Raw genomic sequence first — 22,795 nt, forward strand, 5'->3', positions numbered from 1 at the left:
GTGACAGCTACAAGGTCCCGAGTCCCACATTCACCCCACTCGGGGCGTGTGTGGGACGCAGCTTCAATGAAACAAACGCTTCACATATTAAAACAAAGGGGGCGGCGCCTCCTGGTGGCAGCCGCAGGTACTGCAGGTGAGGACAGCGAGGTCCGATTTACTTCATTTTTCTTCGATTCAGCAGAAGAAGAAGAAATGAGTCAAACATAAAACACAGAAACGTCCTCTGGTCTGAAGTTCGGTAACATCCGACCAAACAAACAGCCGAAGGAGGTCAAAGCTAAACAGAATGAATACAATAAGAAAATCAAGCAGATAATTAAATATCATAATATTTAATAAAGTAAAATGTGAAGGACAGAGCGAAGTGCACAACAATTTAAAACACAACATACGAGCAACACAATGAACAATATACCACAATATCAAAACAATCTAAATCCTTATATACAGAAACGACCACAGCGCGCTGCAGGATGCTGGAAATGAACCGAGCTGACTTTCAAAACACGAAGAAAGAATTTAGTTCTTTTTTCTTTTTAATTCAAGCGACCAATGTGGAGGCTTGGGTGACGTAGCGAGCTGCAGCGACCAATCAGAACTCTCCGTGTAGAAACTTTGTTTGAAGTTTCTCCGGTCTCCGGCTTGTTTAGTGCGCATGTGCTCTTTGAGCGTATCAAACTTTGTGCGCATGCGTTCGTTAAACAAAAGTAGAGTGAGATTAGAGCGTGAGTGTTTTAACGTGAGTTCCTGAGCGGACCGGCGCACCGGACCGTCTTCTCTCCGTTTCTCCGGTTTGTGTTCAGCGAAGAAGAATCAAACAGGCTCGTGTGTTTCCTCCTTCATTGATCTGCAGAGCCGGAAGTTGTCTACAGTTTGCGGACAGTGACGGACTGAAGGTAAGCAGAATGTGTTCCGATCAGCTGTGTGACCTTTGACCTCTGCAGCCTCACACAGAGAGGGGAACGAGTCTGAGTGTTCGGTAAAAAAAAGTCCCGAGTTCGCAGTTGAATCCAACCGGTTCAGATTATCCGACTCTGTGAATCAGACAGAGCAGCTGATGTTCACGTCCTGACTCTGTAGTTACTTCTTGTTTGCCGGTGTGCTACACCTGTCACTGCCGAGCCCGTCCCACCAAACTCCGCTCAGAAACCGTCTAATTTAAGTCCAACTGCTGTGATTGTGCCCGACGCGTTTACACGGAGCCTGTCCTGAACCCGGAGCTCTGACAGCCCCCTAAGAAACACGAAAGATAACGCAGCAGGGCCGTGGATGTGGTTTATTCGAGTAATTATAATGATCACAGGCCGTCTGATGGTTTCAGGCTGTGTTGGAAAGTAAAAGTGAAACCAAGCTGTGGTCCTTTCCGTGCCTCGCGTGTGCGTGACAGTTTTATGCAAACAGGCTGAAGGTGGATGACACTCTGCTCTTTGAATCTCACTTTTCTTTGTTACATGTCACAGTCAGCAGCTGATGGAAAACTGAAACTGGTTTTTATTTTAGGGTCAGACGTGCTGCTTCCACTTTTGTGTCTGTGCTGCATTTCTACTGTATGTTATTTCTATTCATGCGTCATCATACAGCTGCACATTTGGCACAGGTGGATGCTGGGAAAGGTGGAGGCGGAGCAGAAGGAAGAGAAGGAGACGCGAGAGAAATCGCAACCGCTGAGCAGCGTAGGCTCAGGTTGGGTGGTTTGTGTGATCGCAGATAGACACGGAGTCAGTACACACGTGACCTCGTGTCGCACACGCGTGTGTTACTGTGACACGCTGTGTGTGACGTTAGTCACCGCTGCCTCTCTCACGGAGCTCACACACTGTTGCATCAATGATGCAGCAACCACAGAAATGCGATTAAAGATGTGACAGCTGCGACACGCTAACAGCAGATTTACCTGTGAAACTGTGACGCTGGCAGCTCACCTGTCCCAGGTGTGCGTCGCTGTGTAAGGAATAACTACTTACACTCATCTTCATTTTTGAACCTTGTTTTCAGGAAAGACACCACGTGGAGTCGCAGAGATGCCCGCCCGGATGGACGACGTCATGCGTTTGTGCTGTGAAGTGTCGGCTCACGAGGAGATCAAGGTCGCCGTGAAGAACTCCACCAAAGGGGCGATGGTGGCGGGAGGATCTGCGTTTGTGGGCGGGCTGCTCGGCGGACCTCCGGGGATCGCTGTCGGTAAGTAGAAGAAGAAGAAGGAGGAATTAAATCTGCTGATTCAGCAGAAGGAGATAAAAAGACATAAAAGGAAACAGAGGAGGACGCTGGGTTTGAGTTTGTCGGTTTAAACCTGACTGTGGACGAGGCCGCGTGTTTGCCACAGCTGTCAGAGTAATAACACGCTCTGAGGATTTGTGCTTTTTGTGGTAGAAGGCAGTAAACACGAGCAGGTTCGAGTCCTCTGCAGTAACTGCAGGTAAGAAGACGTTTGGAGGCTTTAGTTGCTGCAGTGATCGTCACGCGGGCAGCCTCAGTAACCTGGACCAGCAAAGTCCTCCCCACACAGCAGTAGGGCTGAACGATTATGGAAAATAATCTAATTGCGATTTTTTGCCCCAATATTGCGATTGCGATGCGATATGCGATTATTTTTTAAGGTCTTTGTCTTCTGTATTATTAAACAAAGACAAGCAATACATCATATAGTATGGCCAATACTATATTACATTAATTTTAAACTGTTCTTTCCTGGAAGACAGACCTCTGTTATGATGACATGAGGTGATGCATGAATTGATGACTGACATTTTTATTTAACTTCTTCAATCACAACAGTATATTTGAACATACACAATAGTTTATTTTTAGCTTACAAACATCTGAGCATAAAGTGCTGACAAGGAACCCTGGTGTAAACATTAAAATGAAAGTCAGTACAATGTGCAGATTGCAGAAATATACATAAACAAAATCAGTGGCTTTACCACACTCAGTTTTTCCACATCTGTGAACTACTAGACAGTCATTCAATTAAAAAATAATATTAAATAAATAAAACTAATAAATAAAAAATACACACATCTTACTGATCTCTGCAGTCAGTCACATTACACATAAAGTGCAAACATAATAGCAATTGTATAAACACACACACAAACACGCCTTTAAACTTTAAAGGAGTGAAATTGGACGGTCTAGTTCTGATTAGCGTCACCGCTGTCTCGGTGGAGTTTAATAAACTCGGCCGTCTGCTTCTTGCTATCTAAAATATAACCAGACACTGGTGTAAATTCTCGACTGTCTCATACTTCTGTTTAATAAGTTTTCTGTTTGACGTTTAGTCAGCTGTGTGAAAACCAAGGAGGAACCCACCCGGGGGATTAATAAAGTTTTATTTTATCTAATCTAATAACTTTAATCTCAGCCAAACCGATTTACTCACGAACAAACAAAACACTGAAAAAAGCCCAACAATAACATTTTTAGGTTGTCTAAGTGACTTATATATTACGTTTAACCCGAGCAGCGAAACTCCGCGGTGATCTGAAAATGATGTGCCGGGAGTTGTGCCGTTCTCGGCCGCATCAGTAACCCTCGAGCTCCCGGCTAGCTGTCGAGCTGGTGGGTAGCAGACGCCTCTGAAAACGTCGAAGCACTTTTGCAAATATGGGATATCTTGATAAACCGAGCAGATATTTGATGTTTACACAACTACTTTCTCGCCTGAAAATATGTTAAAAGTTTATTTTGTGACCCAGAAAGATTAGTATGAGTAATTTTAAAACTTAGTAGCGGCCGCCATTGCTGGAAACTGGAGTTTGGCTGGGCCGCGCTATGAATTCTGGGATATGGTAGTAATTTGGACAGCCTTCGGCGCGTCGCTGTGACGTAATCGGTCTACAAATGCGGCCTCAGGAGGATGCAGCCCATGAATTTGGACATGTCCAGAGTATAATCGCAGCCTTTGCGGTTAGAAAATTGCACTTGATCATGTCGCGATATTATCGCAAATGCGATATATCGTTCAGCCCTACACAGCAGCCATCTTGAAAGGCCTCTGGCGTTATGTAAATCGCTTTGTGTGGCCGACAGGAGAGTTAAAGCACACCTGTGTGAACGAACAGGTAAAGGCAGAGCCGTTTCACATGAGCGAGTTTACCTGATTCACTGTGTGACGATTATTTTTAACCACACGCTGAATTTAGTCGTTTGCATTGATGGAAACACAGACGCACTTTGGTCACCAAAGTTTGTAAATCTGGTAACTTGAGAACGAGGCGACGCAGAGTTTAAAATTCACAGCACGGTGCGTGTACTAACATCTCATTTGATAAGAGGTCAAGGTCAGAGGTCAAGTTTTCTGAAACTCTGGCGAATCCCATAATTCAACAAGGGAGTCACAAGTTTGTCCACCAGGAGGCTTTATGTCCTCACAGGTGCTCACATGCATGGCCTGAAAGCACACGCCTTAACACGCTCTGATCTTTTCCATAATAGATATAATATAATCAATCAATAAATGTATTGATGTGAACAGCCTGTGTTTAAAGCTTTAGACGTTTAAAGTTGGACGTCGCTGACCTCGGCCACAGCTGTTACTTAAGCCTGTTTACGCCTGTGTGTGCGCCTCTGACGCGCTGGTGTTCTTCTTCTGCATCTCTGTCAGGCGGCGCCGTCGGCGGTCTCCTGGGCAGCTGGCTGACCAGCGGGCAGTTCAGACCTCTGCCTCAGATCCTGATGGAGCTGCCTCCCCCGCAGCAGAGGCAGCTCTACGAGTCCATCACGGCCGTCTTGGGGAACCTGGACTGGACGGACGCGGCCCAGCTCGTCTCGCTCGTGATGGGGAACTCCACCCTCCAGCAGCAGGTCGCCGCTGCCTTAATTAGCTACGTCACCAAGGAGCTGAAAGCGGAGGTGCGCTACAAGGACTGAGGGATGGTTCCACGTGGACCTGACCTTTGAACTGAATCACGGACGTCTCGCAGCTCACACAGACGAAGTTCTCAGCAATGTTTGTGCAGCACTGATGTCTTTGTTACTTTGGCTTTTTTAATCCCTGAATGGGACCAGCGTGTAATTTAATCTGGATTAGAAAATCTGCTCATTCACACACTCTGCATCAGGGTCTTTTTAGAGTGCTGCTGCTCTCAGATTTCAAGCTTTTCATTCAATATTTGTTCAGCAGCTTTGATGACTGACAGCTCAGCTGGTACACTGTAAAATGATTACTCCCCCCGAAGACCGAGGGCTGGTACTACACCTCTGATGTTTTTTATCATGTTTTTATTGCAGCGTGTTATGACATCATTGTGACACTGCAGGACGTTGCATTGGACAAATAAAAACTGTTGTACAGCTCTCTGCGTCGCCTGTCACACAACGCATTTCTCATACTACTTATTTAATCTGTCTCTCTTCCACAGCATGTCTTTATCCTGTCTTCCTTCTCTCTCTCCAACCAATCACAGCAGATGGCCCCGCCCCTCCCTGAGCCTGGTTCTGCTGGAGGTTCCTGTTAAAAGGGAGTTTTTCCTTCCCACTGTCGCCAAAGTGCTGCTCATAGGGGGGCATATGATTGTTGGGTTTTCTCTGTGTGTGTTATTGTAGGGTCGACCTGACAGTATAAAGCAGCTTGAGGCGACTGTTGTTGTGATCTGTATAAATAAAATTGAATTGAAAGGTCAACATTGACCTTGGGCTTAGCCAACCTTGGTACTCGTGTCTGTCGAGGAAGACCTGGTATGTTGTTGTGAAATTTGATGATTGTGGGCAATATAAAGTTTTTACTGATCTTCATATTTGGTTGACTTTGACCCAATTTTCACCAAATCAGAAATCAGCTTCTACCAAATCTCATAAACTCAGATTTTATTCTGAGTAGAACAGAAAACACATCAAATGTTTAAAATGAGAAACTCTGATGGCAGCGACACATCTGTAAAGTGGGACAGCTCCATGCTTCCTCTTCTTCAACATCAGCCTGTGATGGTCTGTGAGCTGAGGAGGGCAGCAGTCCTGGCTCTGCTGCGTCCTGTTGCTGATGCTCCAGATGTTTTCAGCTGACTCGCTTCCTATGAAGCTGTGCAGCTGGAATATTGACTTCAGTAGGTAACAGAGCTACATTATGGAGCAGCTTGTGTCTGAGCAGGGAGGAACCTTTAGAAAGGTCAGTATTACAGAAGCAGGTAGCCTGATGGATTAACTGGTAGGATCGTGGGAGTGTAGGAAAGAGCTTAGCTTTGTCTTTAGACACCAGTCCCAAATCTCTTATGGTCCACGCTGGTCTCGTAGCCTGGGTGTCCTCATAAGGTCCTGTACCAAAAACAAATCCATTGCAATGAATAGCTTTAAAGAAGAGATCGTGTTCTTAGTGAGGTGAAAGGTAAACTGGACCCACGTCAGTTTGCACAGAAGATGCTCTTGTAGCTGTTGCAGAGAATTAGTGTCACGTGGACCCAACAAAGATATTTATGGACTGTTCATCTTTAATACTGGACCACATATCTTAATGCAAAGGTTATCACAGCTTAAGGGTCACAGCACACTGATCAGCAGCAGAAGGGTGTAGAGTATGGCACCAACACCAACACCAACTGGGGGAGATGACTGATGACCAGAGGAGAGAGCTCTTCAACGCAATCAGGCGACATTTACGTGGCCTGGTGTGGAAAACTGCTGAAGACCTCATTGATAAAGTGATGAGAAATCCTGATCTCAAGACCACAATTATCAATTTGTTAATCGGAATGTTAATGTGAGAACAGGCGTCTTAACATTTATGACTCTGTGTGTGTGTTGGCCTTCGTGATGGACAAACACAGTCAGTGAATTTTAACCAGACGTATTTCTCAGTTAGAAACATAAATTAGAGATAATCTGTGCCGGAGTAGAAAGTCAATGTATTTTCTTCACTCTGATTCAAATAAAAGAAAAAAACTGCTGAACATTTTTGTGTCCTTACAAATGATTTCATTCTCCTGAATAAAGTACTCCACATACTGTGCAAATGTAAAATATGGAGAATTATACTTGAAGTTGGCAGCCGGTTTTCTCAGACCAACAGCTCCTAAAGGTCAGACATCAGTTTCCTCCGGCATGTTCATCTTTAGCTCCCTGCTCGCCTTTTTGGGTTTGGAAGACAAAGAAACGTCAGAAGGTGCAGCTGAAGAACATCAACAGCACGTTTATGGAAAAAAAACGAGTGTAAAATCCACACGCAGCACATGACCAGCTTACCCACATTCAACAAACTCAGATGTTAAAGTTGTTTGAATGAAGCTGAAAGGTCAGACCAGGTGTAACCAAAGGGTGCAGTTAAAAGCAAAGGTGATAAAGAGCTTTAGGTTTCCCGTGAAATCTTAAGAACTTCGAGGTGATACACGAGATCTGAGCTGAATGTTTGGGCTGAAGTGTGTGAACAAGATGAAGCAGAAAAGCTTGTGTTTCAGTGAAACACTGAGAGTGTAATCAGACCAGTCCAGCAGAAATCCTGCAAACACTTCAGTGTGAAACCAGAGAGAAGACAGGATGTCCATTCTGAGGTCTGCAATTTCTCTGTACCATTACACTGCGCACTGACTGAGAATACAAGTATCTGAACTTGTTCTTCAGGTTTTTACATTAAATGGAACATTTAAAGGTAATCCATTCTGCTCATTTAAGCTCCGATTCACAGTCTGTATCTGATCCTGGGCCTCAGTGCAACCACTCAGCTCATTGCATCTGAAAGAAGCGCTTTTAGCTCCTCCCCCTACCTTCCTGTCATGTTTGGGTCAAATCTGACCAATTTACAAATGATAAAACCCATAAATATTGTGTTTTACATCCGATTGCCTATGGGTCTTATGACATCCTCCACAGTATGCACTATATGAAAGTGATAAGCACCTCTTTAGTTGAATTTTGAACGTTTTAATCAACTTTGTTACATCTCTAATGTTCCCGGCCATAGAAAACACCATAGAAAATGAATTGGAATCCAACCTCCACCCCATTTGGCCTCCAACCCCCTGAATGGCCCACTGAACTGACGTTTCTTATGTTAATTTAAGAGCTGTTAAGACTAACTGGTCAATTGTGACCAGAACACTAAAGTAGGGTGGGTGTTGGGTCTAAACTTAGACCCCACTGACCCTGGGACTTATTCCCGTGAAGGACATGCATGTGAGAATGTGTGTGTGCACGTGTGCAAGAATGTCTGTGTGTGTCTCTGTGTGCGTGACTTCCTGATCACAACTGTTTCTAACAACATCCTGGTCATAAAGAGGGTAATCTCCCCCACACCCAATGTATGGTTCAATTCCTGTATTGGTTCACCATACACAACACAGTGAAGCCATAAAAAGGGCAGGAAGCTTACCAAACATGAAACAAACCTTCACAAGGATCAGAATCAGAACCAGAAAGGGTTTTATTGCCAAATGTTGAGCAGGTTTACAACATTAGGAAATTGCTGCGGTACTTAGTGCAAACATACTGTCAGATAACGCTTAAATAGACATAAAAATAAGAATTAAAAGTGCTAAGAAGATAGATATATACATGATATATACATGAGTGCAGGTGGTGATCAGTGCCAAACATGGAATGATGCAGTGACACAGCGTAGGGTCATGTGTTAGTGGTGGGAACAGTCATGTGGTTATTGTTCATGTGTCCAACAGCAGAGGGGAAGAAACTGTTCTTATGGCGAGAGGTTCTGGTGCGAATGGACCGGAGCCTCCTGCCTGAGGGGAGCAGGTCAAACAGACTGTGTCCAGGGTGAGAAGGGTCAGCTGAGATCCGAGCTGCACGCCGCAATGTCCTGGAGGTGTACAGGTCCTGCAAAGATGGGAGTCTGCAGCCAATCACCTTCTCAGCAGAGCGCACAACACGCTGCAGTCTCTGTTTGTCCCTGATAGTGGCTCCAGCGTACCACACGGTGATGGAGGAGGTGAGGATGGACTCGATGATTGCAGTGTAGAACTGCATCATCGTCCGTGTTGGCAGGTTGAATTTCTTCAGCTGCCTCAGGAAGTACATCCTCTGCTGGGCTTTCTTAATGACGGAGGTGATGGTGGGCTCCCACTTCAGGTCCTGGGTGATGGTGGTACCCAGGAAGCGGAATGAGTCCACAGAGGTGATGGGGGTGTCAGTCAGGATGATGGGGGGGAGTGGAGCTGTGTGCTTCCTGAAGTCCACAATAATCTCCACTGTCTTCTGGGCATTCAGCACCAGGTTGTTGTGGCTGCACCAGGACACCAGACGTTCAACCTCCCTCCTGTAGGCAGACTCATCCCCGTCCGAGATGAGTCCAATAACGGTGGTGTCATCTGCAAACTTGATTAGCTTGACAGACTGGTGGGTGGAGGTGCAGCAGTTAGTATACAGGGAGAAGAGCAGAGGAGAAAGAACACAGCCCTGAGGGGAGCTGATGGTCCGGGAGTCCGAGACATTCTTTCCCAGCCTCACGTGCTGCTTCCTGTCCGTCAGGAAGTCAGTGATCCACCGGCAGATGGGATCAGGCACATTCATCTGGGAAAGCTTGCCTCGGAGATGGTCTGGAAGGATGGTGTTGAAGGCAGAGCTGAAGTCCACAAACAGGATCCTGGCGTAGGTTCCTGGGGAGTCCAGAAGCTGCAGGATGAAGTGTAGGGCCATGTTGATGGCGTTATCTACAGACCTGTTGGCTCTATATGCAAACTGCAGGGGGTCCAGGAGGGGGGCCGTGAGGGTCTTGAGATAGGAGAGAACCAGGCGCTCAAATGACTTCATGACCACAGATGTCAGAGCCACGGGTCTGTAGTCATTTAGTCCAGTAATCCTAGGTTTCTTGGGGACAGGGATTATGGTAGAGGACTTGAAGCAGGCAGGCACATGACATGCCTGCAGTGAGGAGTTGAAAATGCCAGAAAACACTGTGGATTTACTTCCAATATTTGTCGCACTCGTGCGTCTGAGAAGACGCGGACTGCTAACTGCTCTTCCTGGGATCTTCCTTTCCAACGTACGCTCACTCCGGAATAAGATGGACGAGCTGGCCCTGATGAGAAGCATGAACAGAGACTTTGCCTCCTCCTGTGTCTTATAGATGTGCTTGTGATAAAACACTACAGCCTCCCCAGAACCTCGAGAGGCTGGGGAGGGGGACAAAGGAATTCCTTTGATCACAGAGTTGAAACAATGTAGAGATGGTAAGCATAAAAATGACAACATTTAACAATTCACTTTAACAGTGGGGGTGCACACAACAAGGGGGTTAAGAAAAAGTACTCATGATTGGCTGCTCCTCACAAAAAAACACCTTCACCTCTCTGTGACAACATCCAGAACAAAGAGTTAAGTCTGTGAAGGTTCTCAGTCATCCAGGTCATCGTAGTCAAAGGAGCTTGCAAAGAAAAGCGTCTGGACTTCTTTAAGTTGCTTGAAGACGTTTCACCTCTCATCCGAGAAGCTTCTTCAGTTCTAAGGTCAAATGGTGGAGAGTCCCAGATATAAACCTAGTGGGAGTTTCCCCCCACAGAGGGACAAAAGGACCCCTGATGATCCTCTAATCGCCTGAGCCAAGGTGTGAAACTGGGTGTGGGTCCCAATCAGGATCAATGACATCCCGGTGCATTTCAGACCCAGCAACACGCTCAGACACAAACACCCGAAAGACAAAACTCCAACACACAGACTTAACAATGTGGTGTTTGCTGTACAGTGCAGCGAGGAATGACCAGACCTCTACATTGGAGAGACCAAACAGCCACTTCACAAGCGCATGGCACAACATAGAAGAGCCACCTCCACAGCAGTCCATCTGCATCTTAAGGTCAAAGGTCACTCTTTTGAGGATGCCAATGTTCACATTTTGGACAGAGAGGACAGATGGTTTGAAAGAGGAGTGAAGGAAACCTTTTATGTGCACTGTGAGCGACCATCTTTGAACAGAGGCGGTGGTTTACGACACCAACTCTCTGCCATCTATAATCCAGTTTTGAGATCCCTCCCCAGACGCCTTAACGCCCACTCACATCCTGGGCCATCTGACCTCAGGAATTCGCATGATAAGGTGGGGCCAGGTTTCACAATGAACTCACCCGAAACCCTGGCTGATTGTGACCCACACCCAGTTTCACACCTTGGCTCAGGCGATTAGAGGATCATCAGGGGGTCCTTTTGTCCCTCTGTGGGGGGTATCTCCCACTAGGTTTAAATCTGGGTCTCTCCACCATTTGACCTTAGAACTGAAGAAGCTTCTTGGATGAGAGGTGAAACGTCTTCAAGCAACTTAAGGTGTCCAGACGCTTTTCTTTCCAAGCTCCTTAGACAACAAAGAGTTAACAAAAAAGTGCTGAGAGCAGGAAATACTGTTCGTACATGGAGCTCGATATTAGAACTTCTGGTCATGTCACACAAGTTATCAGGACACAAACATTAACAGGAAGTCTTTTAAAGGTGTAGCTGAGCCAACATTAAAATGACAGCGTAATACTACGGGAGCATTTCTGGTCCTGCACTTCAGGGTTCAGGATCTCAGGTGTTGCACCTGGAATCTACACTGTGACATCATTAAAACCAGGCACAGGCCCTCCAAGGCCTATCTCCCCTCACCACACTCCCTGCTGGTAACTGATGCCCTCAGGGGTTGCGTTGGTGGTTCTTGGTGTCCGGGGCTGGGCGCTCAGGTATGTACCAGCTCACTCCCAGTGACTACTTGGCGGGGCCTGGTGCCTGTTGCTCGGTCAGGCCTCTTCCGGGGCAAAGGGGGCCCTCGGGCCTCCAGCCTCTGGGCCTGTGGCTCGGTTCACTCTGGCACAGCTGGCTGCCTGCAGAGCCGGCAGGCAGCTCTCCTCAGCTCTTCCCAGGAGGGTGGCACGGATGCTCCTCCGGTGGTCCTCCTTGGGCTCTCGCACTCTGGGGCCTCTGGATGCCTGCAGCCTGGATCTCCTCCATGCCTTCTTCATGCCCTGGGGGACGGGGCTATGGCTCTCTACATCCTCTAGCAGACCATTACATGTGGAAACCTTTTGAATACAAGCGCGCTGATCCACACAGGTGTTCACTGTTCATAGACATAAACTACACCTTTATTGGCTGCTACCTCAAAGCACATTGTGCGCTGTCGGTCCTGCGTGCTACAAAACAACATTCAATATTTAGTATTTACTGCTGTTTACACTTGGCTAGATTAACGTGATGGTGTTGTGTTTAGTATGTTGCTTTGTTGTTTTTGCTTGTTTTCTCTTCTTTTTCTCTCAACAGGTGATCCAGGAGATTTTTTTCTCTTCTTTCTCTTTTTAAGTGCCCTTTCTCACTGTCCCTCTTCCCTTCTGTTTTTGTTTTCCTTCATCTTTCTTTCTCCCTTTCCTATCCCTCAGTCATGTCTGTCCCGTCTGTAAAACTGAAAATAAAATAAAATAAATAATAACAACAAAGGTCGATCAAATGGACCAATACGGCAAGGCCGTGATGGTCCATTTGGCAAAGTAAATCCATTGGGTCTCCTTGTTGGTCTTCAGACAACAATTCTGATGGCTAAAGAACCAAATGGGACAGGCAAAAAAAAAAAAAAAAAAAGAAATCATGAGAAACGCATCAGGGCTTCTTGTTTATCAGCTTTACAGAGAAAAATGCCTTAGAGACGCATCATACTTCACAGTTTATCCCAAAATGATGTATTGAACATATGTTTTCAGGTTTGAAGCAATTGACCTGGGCTATGCTTGGTAGAGGTATAATGCCAGTTACAAATCTCTCAACATGTGTACACCGTGCACCAATTTTGACAGAAAATACACAAACTGATACGAGGCTTTTTCCATCTTGTGGGGCTTACAAAAAAAAGAAAGAAAGAAAAACACCCAGTCCTGAAAGACGTGCGTATAAAGCTAAAGAAGTATCCAACCGAAGGTGTCGGCTGGCGTGAAATATCGTTTCACATTGAAAGTGAAAATTCCTAACATGTGACAGTTGTTCCGGTGTTAAGGGTCCGGTTTGGTTTGTACGAGTAACACGAGATAAACCAGTCCAGTAACGTCCTGAAGAAATGAAACCGATGTGCTAATATGGTAAATGGGTTTATATTAAGACACTAATGAACACTGGCAGGGTCCTTACACCTCACAGAGTGGGTAACGTGATCACACAGGTTTGGATGTTTGGAGCGTCTGTTGGAAGCACCGAGACGCCGTAAACACCTACAGTTCAGAAGCACACGGCACAGATGTGACTCGATCAGGGTACTTTCATTTCTTATTGTCTCAAAAACGATTATGATACCAACTCATCTGTTAGTCAGTGAATGAATGAACTAAACAAAATGCTGGTCACCAAGTCAGAGCTTAAAGTTTTTGTTTGCTTGTTTAATATGAAGGCGAGTGAGCTTCAGGTTTCCGGTAAATGCCAGGCGCTGCTCCAGAAAGCAGGTTTATCAGATTCTTTCTGTTTCTGTTCCAGAAGAGCCAATCAGAGTCTTCAGTCGGCTCTGATCGTGTTCATCCAACATTTGTAGTGAAAGAAGCCGGGCTGTGCGCAGCAGTCTGTAAGAGTTACCATCAGAGGCTGCTGTTGAATCCATCTCCCCCGCTGAGCTGCATCATTTATTTGTGTTCATCAGCACTGGCTCTCTGTGCCTCCAGCCTCTTATTTTAACCACGTGCCGTGCTATCCACCGCCCCCTGCTGACCGTTAAAAAGAATGCAGGTTTAAGGACCTTCAGTTTTGGCTTTAATCTTCAGACGCTGATGAGTTTAGGTCAGCTCTTGTTCCTGAACAGAAACCTGGAGTTTCATCTCAGGATGAAAACCCTCAGATATTTACCTGAACCTGGTCTCTGGAATGAGCCCACAAACAAAAGCAGACGTCTGCGAGTGAAAAATTCCCAGTGTGTTCTTCCAGCATTCACAGAGACAATAGCCGACATCAGTGATGTCAGGGCGGAGTGATGGTGCTGGATCCTTCTGTCAAACTGAGACGAGACAAACCGCTCCAGTAACATTCAGCAAAAAGTGAAGAATAAAAGGTGTTTTTGTGTCAGCGCGACAGAAGAGTGTGGATTTAGACCCTGGTGTGAAGCTGAAATCCAGCTGAGCACACATCTGTGCTTATCTGTAACTTTAAATTCATTTCACTTTTACTGCACGGCACCAATTCACAACTGCAGTCGCCTCCAGCAGCTTTAAACTGTAAGGCTGTAAAGACCCTGCAACGCTGGAGAGGAACCCAACAATCAGACGATGCTCATGAGCAGCACCTGGAGTGGAGGCTGAGGGAGGGGCAGCCAAAAGGCCAACAGAGCTCCTGAGCTCAAACTACAAAGCTTCAAATCATTTCAGACATTTTGCAGTCACTGATGAAAGTATTGCAGTATTTATAGTTGTATGATGGAAATAATGAAACTGAAACTCACACACTGACACCTCACACACAAACACACACCTGCTATAAAGGTGTGTGTTTGTGCTCGTGCTTCATTCCTCTCAGGACAGCAAAGGTAAGAAACATAGATCATTACAGCTTTTCTGTCTTTCTGCTACTTGTCACTTAAACTTGATCAGTCATTGTTGATCGCACCAGCTGATCCATGTCGTCTATATTAGCTTATTTTAACTTTCACTGCTGTGGACGAGTCAGGAGTGCTTTTTAAAAGTTCGCGACATGAATCAACTTAACAGTCAAAAATATTATCAATGATTACAAATAAATCTGAATATTTTTCTTCTGATTAAATATTAGACTGAACGTCTGCTGCTTGGACCTTACAGGCCTGATGTGATTTGCTGCTTTATGAATAAAACTGAATTTGTTCTGACAGTAAAATTACATCACAGTTACATCCAGGCAGAAACTGACAGAATTTTACCCAAATACTTCATCAGTAAGATGAACGACAAAATAAAAAAAGATCTCCAACAACTGCTCGACAAATTATGGTCTGAGCCAGATCTCAAGGTCACCATGAAGAACTCGGTGAAAGGAGGAATTAAGACCGGAGGATGTGCGGTTGTTGGTGGGCTAGTTGGTGGACCTCCGGGGTTTGCTGTGGGTGAGTACATCAATTATCCATTTGTGAAGCAGACATTAAAGCAGCTGATGATCGGGCCAAATGAAACGAAAGAATCGAGGACACAGTGAGAACTTGGACAAAATCAATCAGATTTTTTATTTTATTGGGTTATTGGACTGATAGACTGCCATGTTCAAAAAATATGTGGAATTGGGAGGAAACGATCCCTCACACAGAGCTTTAACTTCTGAACTTCAAAAATATAAACTGCTGTACGTGAACTTTTTGTCCATGTAGCGACTTCCACAGTCGCTAGAGGCCGGGGATGGAGCCTGCCTATTTGCCTGACGCGCTGTCAACTTTTCGCAATAATGCGAGAGGTGGAATTGTTTGCTTGTTTATTAAAGTGCTTTGAGAGTTTACAGAGTAATGTCATTGGCTCCTGATTCAGACTCTTACAACGTCACAGGCTCTAATGTAACAAGGCGAAACATGTTGTGCAGCGCAGCGGTCAACAAAATAGTGATGGGTCGTTCGCGAATGAAATGGCTCTTAGAGCCGGTTCTTTGACGTGAACGACGCGAGCCGGCTCCTTATCGCGAGCCGTCACGTGGGGTTTTTTTTTTTCCCCTTCTCTCACCCTCTCTCTCGCACTTTTTTTCCGCTTCACTGTGCACGTGAGCCTTGTGCTTTACGCTGGGCAGAGGGGGGAGGGGCGGTAGTTACACTCAAGTAGCACAGGAATAGAGCCAGAGGGAGAGAGAGCCAGGGACAACAACGTCACATTAAAAAGGTATAGTAATCATCCACAACTATTTTCAGTAGTGGAAGATAAAGGATTCAGAAAGTTTATTCATGCAGGTCCATATGACAGAGAATATGCATGTTCTTTTAGTTTTCATATTATAATTTATATTTAATTGTGTTGTGGTTTGCAGTGTTTTGTGTTGTTTTCACTTTAAATTTGTAAAAGGAAAAAGCTGAAAATTTAAATAGTTAAAAGTTGAAATGTGAATAGTTGATTTTTGTATTATATGATTTATTTATTACATTTTATATGGAGTGAATAAATAAAAGTATATTTACGGTGGCCCCTAGAGACAAAGCACATACAAACTTCAAATCACGTACGAACTCTGAAGCATGTACAAACTCCAAAACACGTACAAACTCCGAAGCACGTAAAAACTCCAAAGCACATTAAAGCTCAGAAGCACATAAAAACTCAAAACACGTACAAAAGACAACAGAAGTGCTCCAGGATGCTGGGCGCAGTGTTGAGCTTTTGTTATCTTGTGGCTACACAAGCCAGCAAGTACCAACGACCGGATTTGGTGTGTGGTAGTAACAGGTAAATGAACTTTTTTTAAAATTATTTGAATATATATGAGTGCCTGTGTATAAATACACAAACAATACACACATGCTTTCAATTGTGTAATTTAAGTGATCTAGTAGCTCTGCTTTGGAAGTTCAGTTCATGCTAGAAATGTGTTTTGGAGTTTGTACGTGTTTTGTCTCTAGGGGCCACCGCATATATTTATATATAAACATATATAAATAAAACCACTTTTTTAATGTTAGTAATTCCTTTTGTGCATAATTTTACATTGTTGTTAATAATAAATTAATTAAAGCAACAAAACAACCTGAAGAGCCGGTTCGGAGCCGAAAGAGCCGGCTCTTTTTAGTGAGCCGAACCGAAAGAGCCGGATCTCTAAAAAGAGCCGGAAATCCCATCACTACAACAAAAACTACGGCTACCCGCCCTCCTCTCTGTCAAAATCAAAACCAGTGAATGACAGACTGACAACGCCCATTTATGTCACCGCTAGCACCCACGTGACTCCCATAACCAGTGTTGGGGAGTAACAGAATACATGTACCGCCGTTACGTATTTAAAATACAAAATATGAGTAACTGTATTCCGTTACAGTTACCGTTTAAAAAGGTGGCATTCAGAATACAGTTACTTTGTTGAAATAAATGGATTACACTGCGGTACTTTCCTGTTTCATATTGTCAGGACTGTTTGGGTTTTGTTTGACAGCTACGTTCTGTTGTTCCAGGCGGCAGCGTTACGGTTGCCATGGTTACAGGGCGACACGCTCTCTCTCTCTCTGCGACTGCGTGTTTCCTGGGTGAGAGAGCGCCTTTTCGTTGTTGTTGTTGTGCTAAGCTAACAGGCAGAATGCTACAAGCATAGCTCTAAAGAATGTAGCATCATGGGCAGTGTAGTCCGTGCTGCAGGGAGAATGGACTGCCATACACGTTATGTGTCTGTGAGCGCGAGGAGGGAGAAAAATGAAAAGTACGAGTTGTCATTGAGCAGAAACGGGAGCTGGAAGCATGTAAATATAATAATAACCACTGCAGCCAAGAAGAGTGCCTGACGAGCCCAGCTGTAAGTAAGCTGTTAAGACTCGACTGTACACCGTGTTCGTGTTTTCCTCCGAAACAATAAGTTCCGTTGGAGCAGTCTTTCAACGCCTCTCTCTGTCTCTCGCTAGCAAAGTTGACCCAGACAACAAAGTAAAGCTAGTTTTCGGCTACGAGCCGACAGGGACCCCGCCGTATTAGTCAGAGGTCCCTTTACTACAGTTCGGAGTCGCGGACCTTCAGTAATAGTAATAAATCACACAGCAATAGTACATTCATGTTGTTGTAAAAAGCATGATAATATATTAAGTAATCCAAAGTATTCAGAATACGTTACTGTCATTGAGTAACGTAACGGAATACGTTACAGAATACATTTTGGGGCATGTATTCTGTATTCTGTAATGGAATACGTTTTAAAAGTAACCTTCCCAACACTGCTCATAACAACCAAACAAATAAAAACCCAGTGATCATCAAAATTCAATACATTCAATTATGGCTCCTACAGTCCATTTAAGTGCAGATCAGCAAACTGTGAGCGGTAAACTTTGAGTCTCCATCACTCTGCTCTCTGCTGGGAACTGTTGAACCAAACCAACACATAAGTTGCAATGAAGTGAAAATTCTTTGAAGCTTTGTGGAGTTGAGGGGACCGAAGCATTTTAGCAGTCATGCGATGAACTTGAACCTCAGTCCCATCAGATATAATTTACTCTCAGTCTCCTCTTCAAGACAGGCAGAAATATTTCTAACTGGAAACATTATTCAAATAATCCGTCAAAAATATAACACGAATCAACACAGCGGCCATTTCCATGGTGAGGAATGAAGAGAAACAGCTCCTAAAGCAACATATGTGACTCTCCATCCACCCTCTTGTCTTCCAGGTGCAGCCATCGGAGGCATCTACAGCTGGAAGACCAGTGACGATTTCAAGCCTCTGCCTCAGATCCTGCGCGAGATGCCTCCTGCTCAATTGGACGAGCTCCTTAAATCAGTCATGGCTATTTTAGTTCATCTGAAATGGGAAACTGTAGAGGGCCTCATTGATTATGTGATGAAAGACATTCCTCTCAAGAAAGCAATCATTGATGAGTTAAAGCGCAGGGTGAAAACTTTAACCTGAGAACAGGTGTGCCGTGAGTTCTGGCTGCCTGCAGACTTTTCATGACAGTCAGGTCTCTGTGAATAAAGAGGTTTCATGTTGAACCCTGAAGCACACAGAGGAGAGAAAATCTTTCTTCATCTTTTTCAAATAAAACAAACTGATGAGCCTTTTTGTGTTTCCACAAATGTTCGCATTATAATGATTGAAGGTGCAGCGCTGCACGTGTACATTATGGATGTACACGTGGAGCCGACGATGATGCTGAAAGACCCGATGAAGTGATACAAGCTGCCGGTTCAGTTTAAGATCTACTTGAAACTGTAGGTAGAGTAGGTTGAAATCAAAGTCACGCACATACTGAACAAAATGACTTTGGGAGTTATAATTCGAGTACCATCTGCAAATTTATTTATTTCATATTTTTGTATTCGTGATAAAACTTGTCACATTTGTTTAACGCAGCATGACAGTTACATGGAAATAACATTTTCTTTTCTGTCTTTGTGACTCAAAATTTCATGTTAAAAGTTTCTCTACATGCGGGGGTGTCGTACCACGGTGGCTATCCCCGACGGGATCTAGCACGCGCTGGGCAGGGAGAGTGGAACCAGCTGACTCCGCCTCCATTACAACCAACTAGAGGTGGAAGTGACGTTTGACTTTAGTGAAAAGGTGAAAGATGAGTGTCGTTACACTGTGGTTCAGTCTGTGGGTTACAACAGAAAATTATACATTTATTGTTCTCACCTGTTATCGGACGGGATAAATTAAAAAACAAAAACAGGACAGTTTGGCTGATAATTATTTGGATCCCACTGAAACTGTCTAAACCAGCGGTGCCCAACCTTTTTTGCATTACGGACCGGTTTAAATCCGACAGTATTTTCACAGACCGGCCTTTAAGGTGTCGCGGATAAATACAACAAAATAAAACCAGTACCGGTACCAAAAAAGATTTATTCATAACACACGTGAAAAGACCCAGGGAACCAAGTTAATGATAAAAACGATAAAAACCTTAAAAACCATAGCCAACCAAGTTCAGCTTTCGTGGCCCGGTCCATGGCCTGGGGGTTGGGGACTGCAGCTCCAAAGAGCTCCAAAACTTCAGGAGTAGTTAGTCACTATAAGAAGTGTTTGTTAACTGAAAATCAAGAATGATGGATGCCATTTGTCCCTGATTTGGAAAGCCCGCTCGCAACGCATGGGAAACAAATCCTGTCAGGGATACTTAGCGTGGAACGACACGGGCACAGCTTGGAGGCTCAGCATGACCTTGAAACTTTCAACTAACCACACCAAAGTAAGCCGAGCTATGTCAAAGCTCGCAAACCCCCCAAAATTCCTTCAGAGGAACAACAACATGAAGGTGCTACTAACAGGATGGTGGAACTGAAGGTAGCGTTAAGAGAGTTGAGGACGCTTGGCTCGCAGTTTAAGTCCAGCATTGACAGCATTGGTAAAATGGGTGAGATGACCACCTGTGTCACAACACACCAGTTTGAGAGATCGAGCAGAAAGTAGAGCGCCGCCGCCTGCAGACAGAAGAACCTGAAGAACGTCTGGAGAGCAGCAGTGGCGAATTAGCAAAAGCAATGGAGCAAACTGCCTGGTCGAGGTGTGGCATGAACCGAATCCTGGAAAAGTGGAATACTCGTGTCACTATAGTACATTAAAAACTTGCTCCCCCATAGATTACTTCCCTGTGTCAAGAGAGCTGTTATCACAAATGAAAAACTGCTGGCACAGCTGTATAGTTATAAGTGACCATGGTCCTGTCTGTTAGCATTTACGGGTGGGTGGCTGTGGCTCAGGTGGAAGAGCAGATCATCTACTGATTAGAAGGCTGGTGGTTCGATCCTTGGCTTCCCCGGTCTGCATGTCAGATATCCTTGGGCAAGATACTGACCCCAAGCTGCGCTCTGATGCGCTCATCGGACTGTGACTGTAGATGAGTTTGCACTTGTGAATGCATGAATGAGGCATGTTGTATAGAGCGCTTTGAGTACTCCAGGAGAGCAGAAAAGCACTCTATAAGAATCAGACCATTTATATAGACGGAACAAAACGCTGAATTTATTACATACGTTAAAACCAGAACAGCATCGATTTTGGATCAAATACTGGCCAAACTAGTACCAACATAAGCTGGGAGGAGAGGAGAATTAATCAGCTTTACAAGCTCCAACATTTAAAGAGAAAAAATGAAATGGAAATTTCAGGAAAACAGATTAAACTCTTGGAACTTCAGCTTATTAAAAATAAAGACTACAACTACTCAAATCAACTTACTTCTTTTGACAGCAAAATATAACAAGTTACCCACTGACAAAGCGGAGAAAAAGCTCGCTCTGGCTCAAAACATCTTATTACAATCAAGGAGAAAAGGCTGGCAATGGGCACGGAGAACTCAGACATCACAGTCTGAGACAGCAATTAGGATAATTCTTCAGGAAACCTAATAATAGACCCCCTAGAAACTTACAGTAGTTTTAAGGAACACCACACAGATCAGAATGTCTCAACTTGACCAAAACACATTTATCAGTCATTTGCAATTTCACACAATGATGATGAAAATTTTTTTTATTTATACAGCACCAAATCACAGCAGCAGTCTCCTCAAGGTGCTTTATACTGAAAACCCCCAACAATCATATGAGCCCATGAAAGCACTTTGGCGACAGTGGGAAGGAAAAACTCCCTTTTAACAGGAAGAAACCTCCAGCAGAACCAGGCTCAGGGAGGGGCGGGGCCATCTGCTGTGATTGGTTGGGCTGAGAGAAGGAAGACAGGATAAAGACATGCTGTGGAAGAGAGACAGAGGTTAATAACAGATATGATTCAATGCAGAGAGGTCTGTTAACACACAGTGAGTGAAGAAGAAACACCCAGTGCATCATGGGAATCCCCGGCAGCCTACGTCTATTGCAGCATAACTAAGGGAGGATTCAGGGTCACCTGGTCCAGCCCTAACTATATGCTTTAGCAAAAAGGAAAGTTTGAAGCCTAATCTTGAAAGTAGAGATAGTGTCTGTCTCCTGAATCCAAACTGGAAGCTGGTTCCACAGAAGAGGGGCCTGAAAACTGAAGGCTCTGCCTCCCATTCTACTTTTAAGAAAGCAGTCTTACATAAGGTGGAAAGATTAAATCTAGTTATAAAAACCCTTTTTATCAGTTCAACATAGGACTTAATTATCCAACCACTGATGTTAAATCAACTGACAAACTATGACTGTTTATTGAAGTAAGTCAAAGAAACACCTGAGCAACTATGCCCATATCACCGATCAATGTTAAAATGTTAATGTCCAAAATGTTTAAAACAAACAAAAACCCCACTAGTGACAGGTGGTATAAAGCCCACCACCCCTGTATCTCTTGGTCTCCCCAATATGGACAAATACAGTTTGGACGTCAGCAGGAAGATCGGGTGGTGGCTTTAAAATATGGTTTGAGAGGAGCGTGAGGAGCAGGGCTGGACTGGGACAAAAAATCGGCCCGGGCATTTTGACTAGAGACCGGCCCACCAAAAATGTGACGTCATTCAGGGGTAAAACCGCAAAGGATTCTGGGAACTTGTGGCAAGAGGTACTAGCGCATGCAGGCTTTCAATTGAGCTCAGTTACACAGCGATAAAAAGAAACACAAAAAATGGCAAGAAGCTGTTGTATTATTAACTGCAATAGCCGGTGTTGTGCCAAAAAGTGATTGTCTGCCAAAAACTGATTGCTGGTATTTAAATTGCTATGAGTAACTTGTTGGGCTATAATATGTGAAACATATGTCAAATGCATCCCTCATGGATGACATGAAGTCATCTCTCCATCTCTCTCTGCTGCTCTTCTGTCTCCTCTGTCACAGACTTCTCCACTTTTGATGATAAATCAGCCTGGTGCAACATGTAAGGATTGGCACAATTTGTTAAGATTTTGAGGAGTTTGAGAAACTAACCTGAAGCATAAAATAAAATTTACTATCAGTAACTTCATAGCACCCGCCCAGCAGTATATAAACTCCATCATGCTAGCTAGTACGCAATACCAGTTATTCTAAGCGCCTGTAAAAAGTCAGCACAACGAAAACAAACTACAACTAAACTTGGTTTATATCTGACACAGACAGCAGGTCATAACTTCTTGCCTGAAGTTCAGTTCCTCTGCCACTATGACCGGCGGCCGCCTCGGTCTCTCCTCCTCTTGCCTCCCCTTTCCCTTATCCACCTGCTGGCCTCCACCACTTGCTGATGTTGCTAAATCTGTGGAAGCTATGCCATAGCTACCGCCAAACAATTCAGTTATTTTTACACATTTGGCAGCGTCTGCCTGAAGGGCTCGTTTCTTTTTGGCCCTAATTTTTTCTGCACCTTCTTTCCTTTTTTTGTTCT

At 44.5% G+C, this 22,795-nt stretch overlaps 2 protein-coding genes across 2 annotated transcripts; both read left to right on the forward strand.

The window, feature by feature from the left end:
* The first annotated feature begins 476 nt into the window (after nt 1-476).
* Nucleotides 477-5,304, forward strand: LOC146582650 (protein C19orf12 homolog). The gene is made up of 3 exons (XM_085270946.1): nt 477-899; nt 1,999-2,184; nt 4,613-5,304. The coding sequence occupies exons 2-3, from the start codon at nt 2,025-2,027 to the stop codon at nt 4,876-4,878; spliced, it is 426 nt and encodes a 141-aa protein (XP_085127072.1). The 5' UTR covers nt 477-899; nt 1,999-2,024; the 3' UTR covers nt 4,879-5,304.
* Nucleotides 5,305-14,868: 9,564 nt separating this feature from the next.
* LOC146582651 (protein C19orf12-like) lies at nt 14,869-18,426 on the forward strand. Its single transcript, XM_085279558.1, has 2 exons — nt 14,869-14,956; nt 18,188-18,426. Exons 1-2 carry the CDS (start codon nt 14,869-14,871, stop codon nt 18,424-18,426), a joined length of 327 nt encoding a protein of 108 aa, XP_085135684.1.
* Nucleotides 18,427-22,795: the final 4,369 nt, after the last annotated feature.

Source organism: Mchenga conophoros, linkage group LG1 (genome assembly GCF_057382185.1).
Source record: "Mchenga conophoros isolate Kocher_MC1m ecotype Shallow Benthic linkage group LG1, M_conophoros_male_GT1.1, whole genome shotgun sequence".
Classification (NCBI taxonomy): Eukaryota; Metazoa; Chordata; class Actinopteri; order Cichliformes; family Cichlidae; genus Mchenga; species Mchenga conophoros.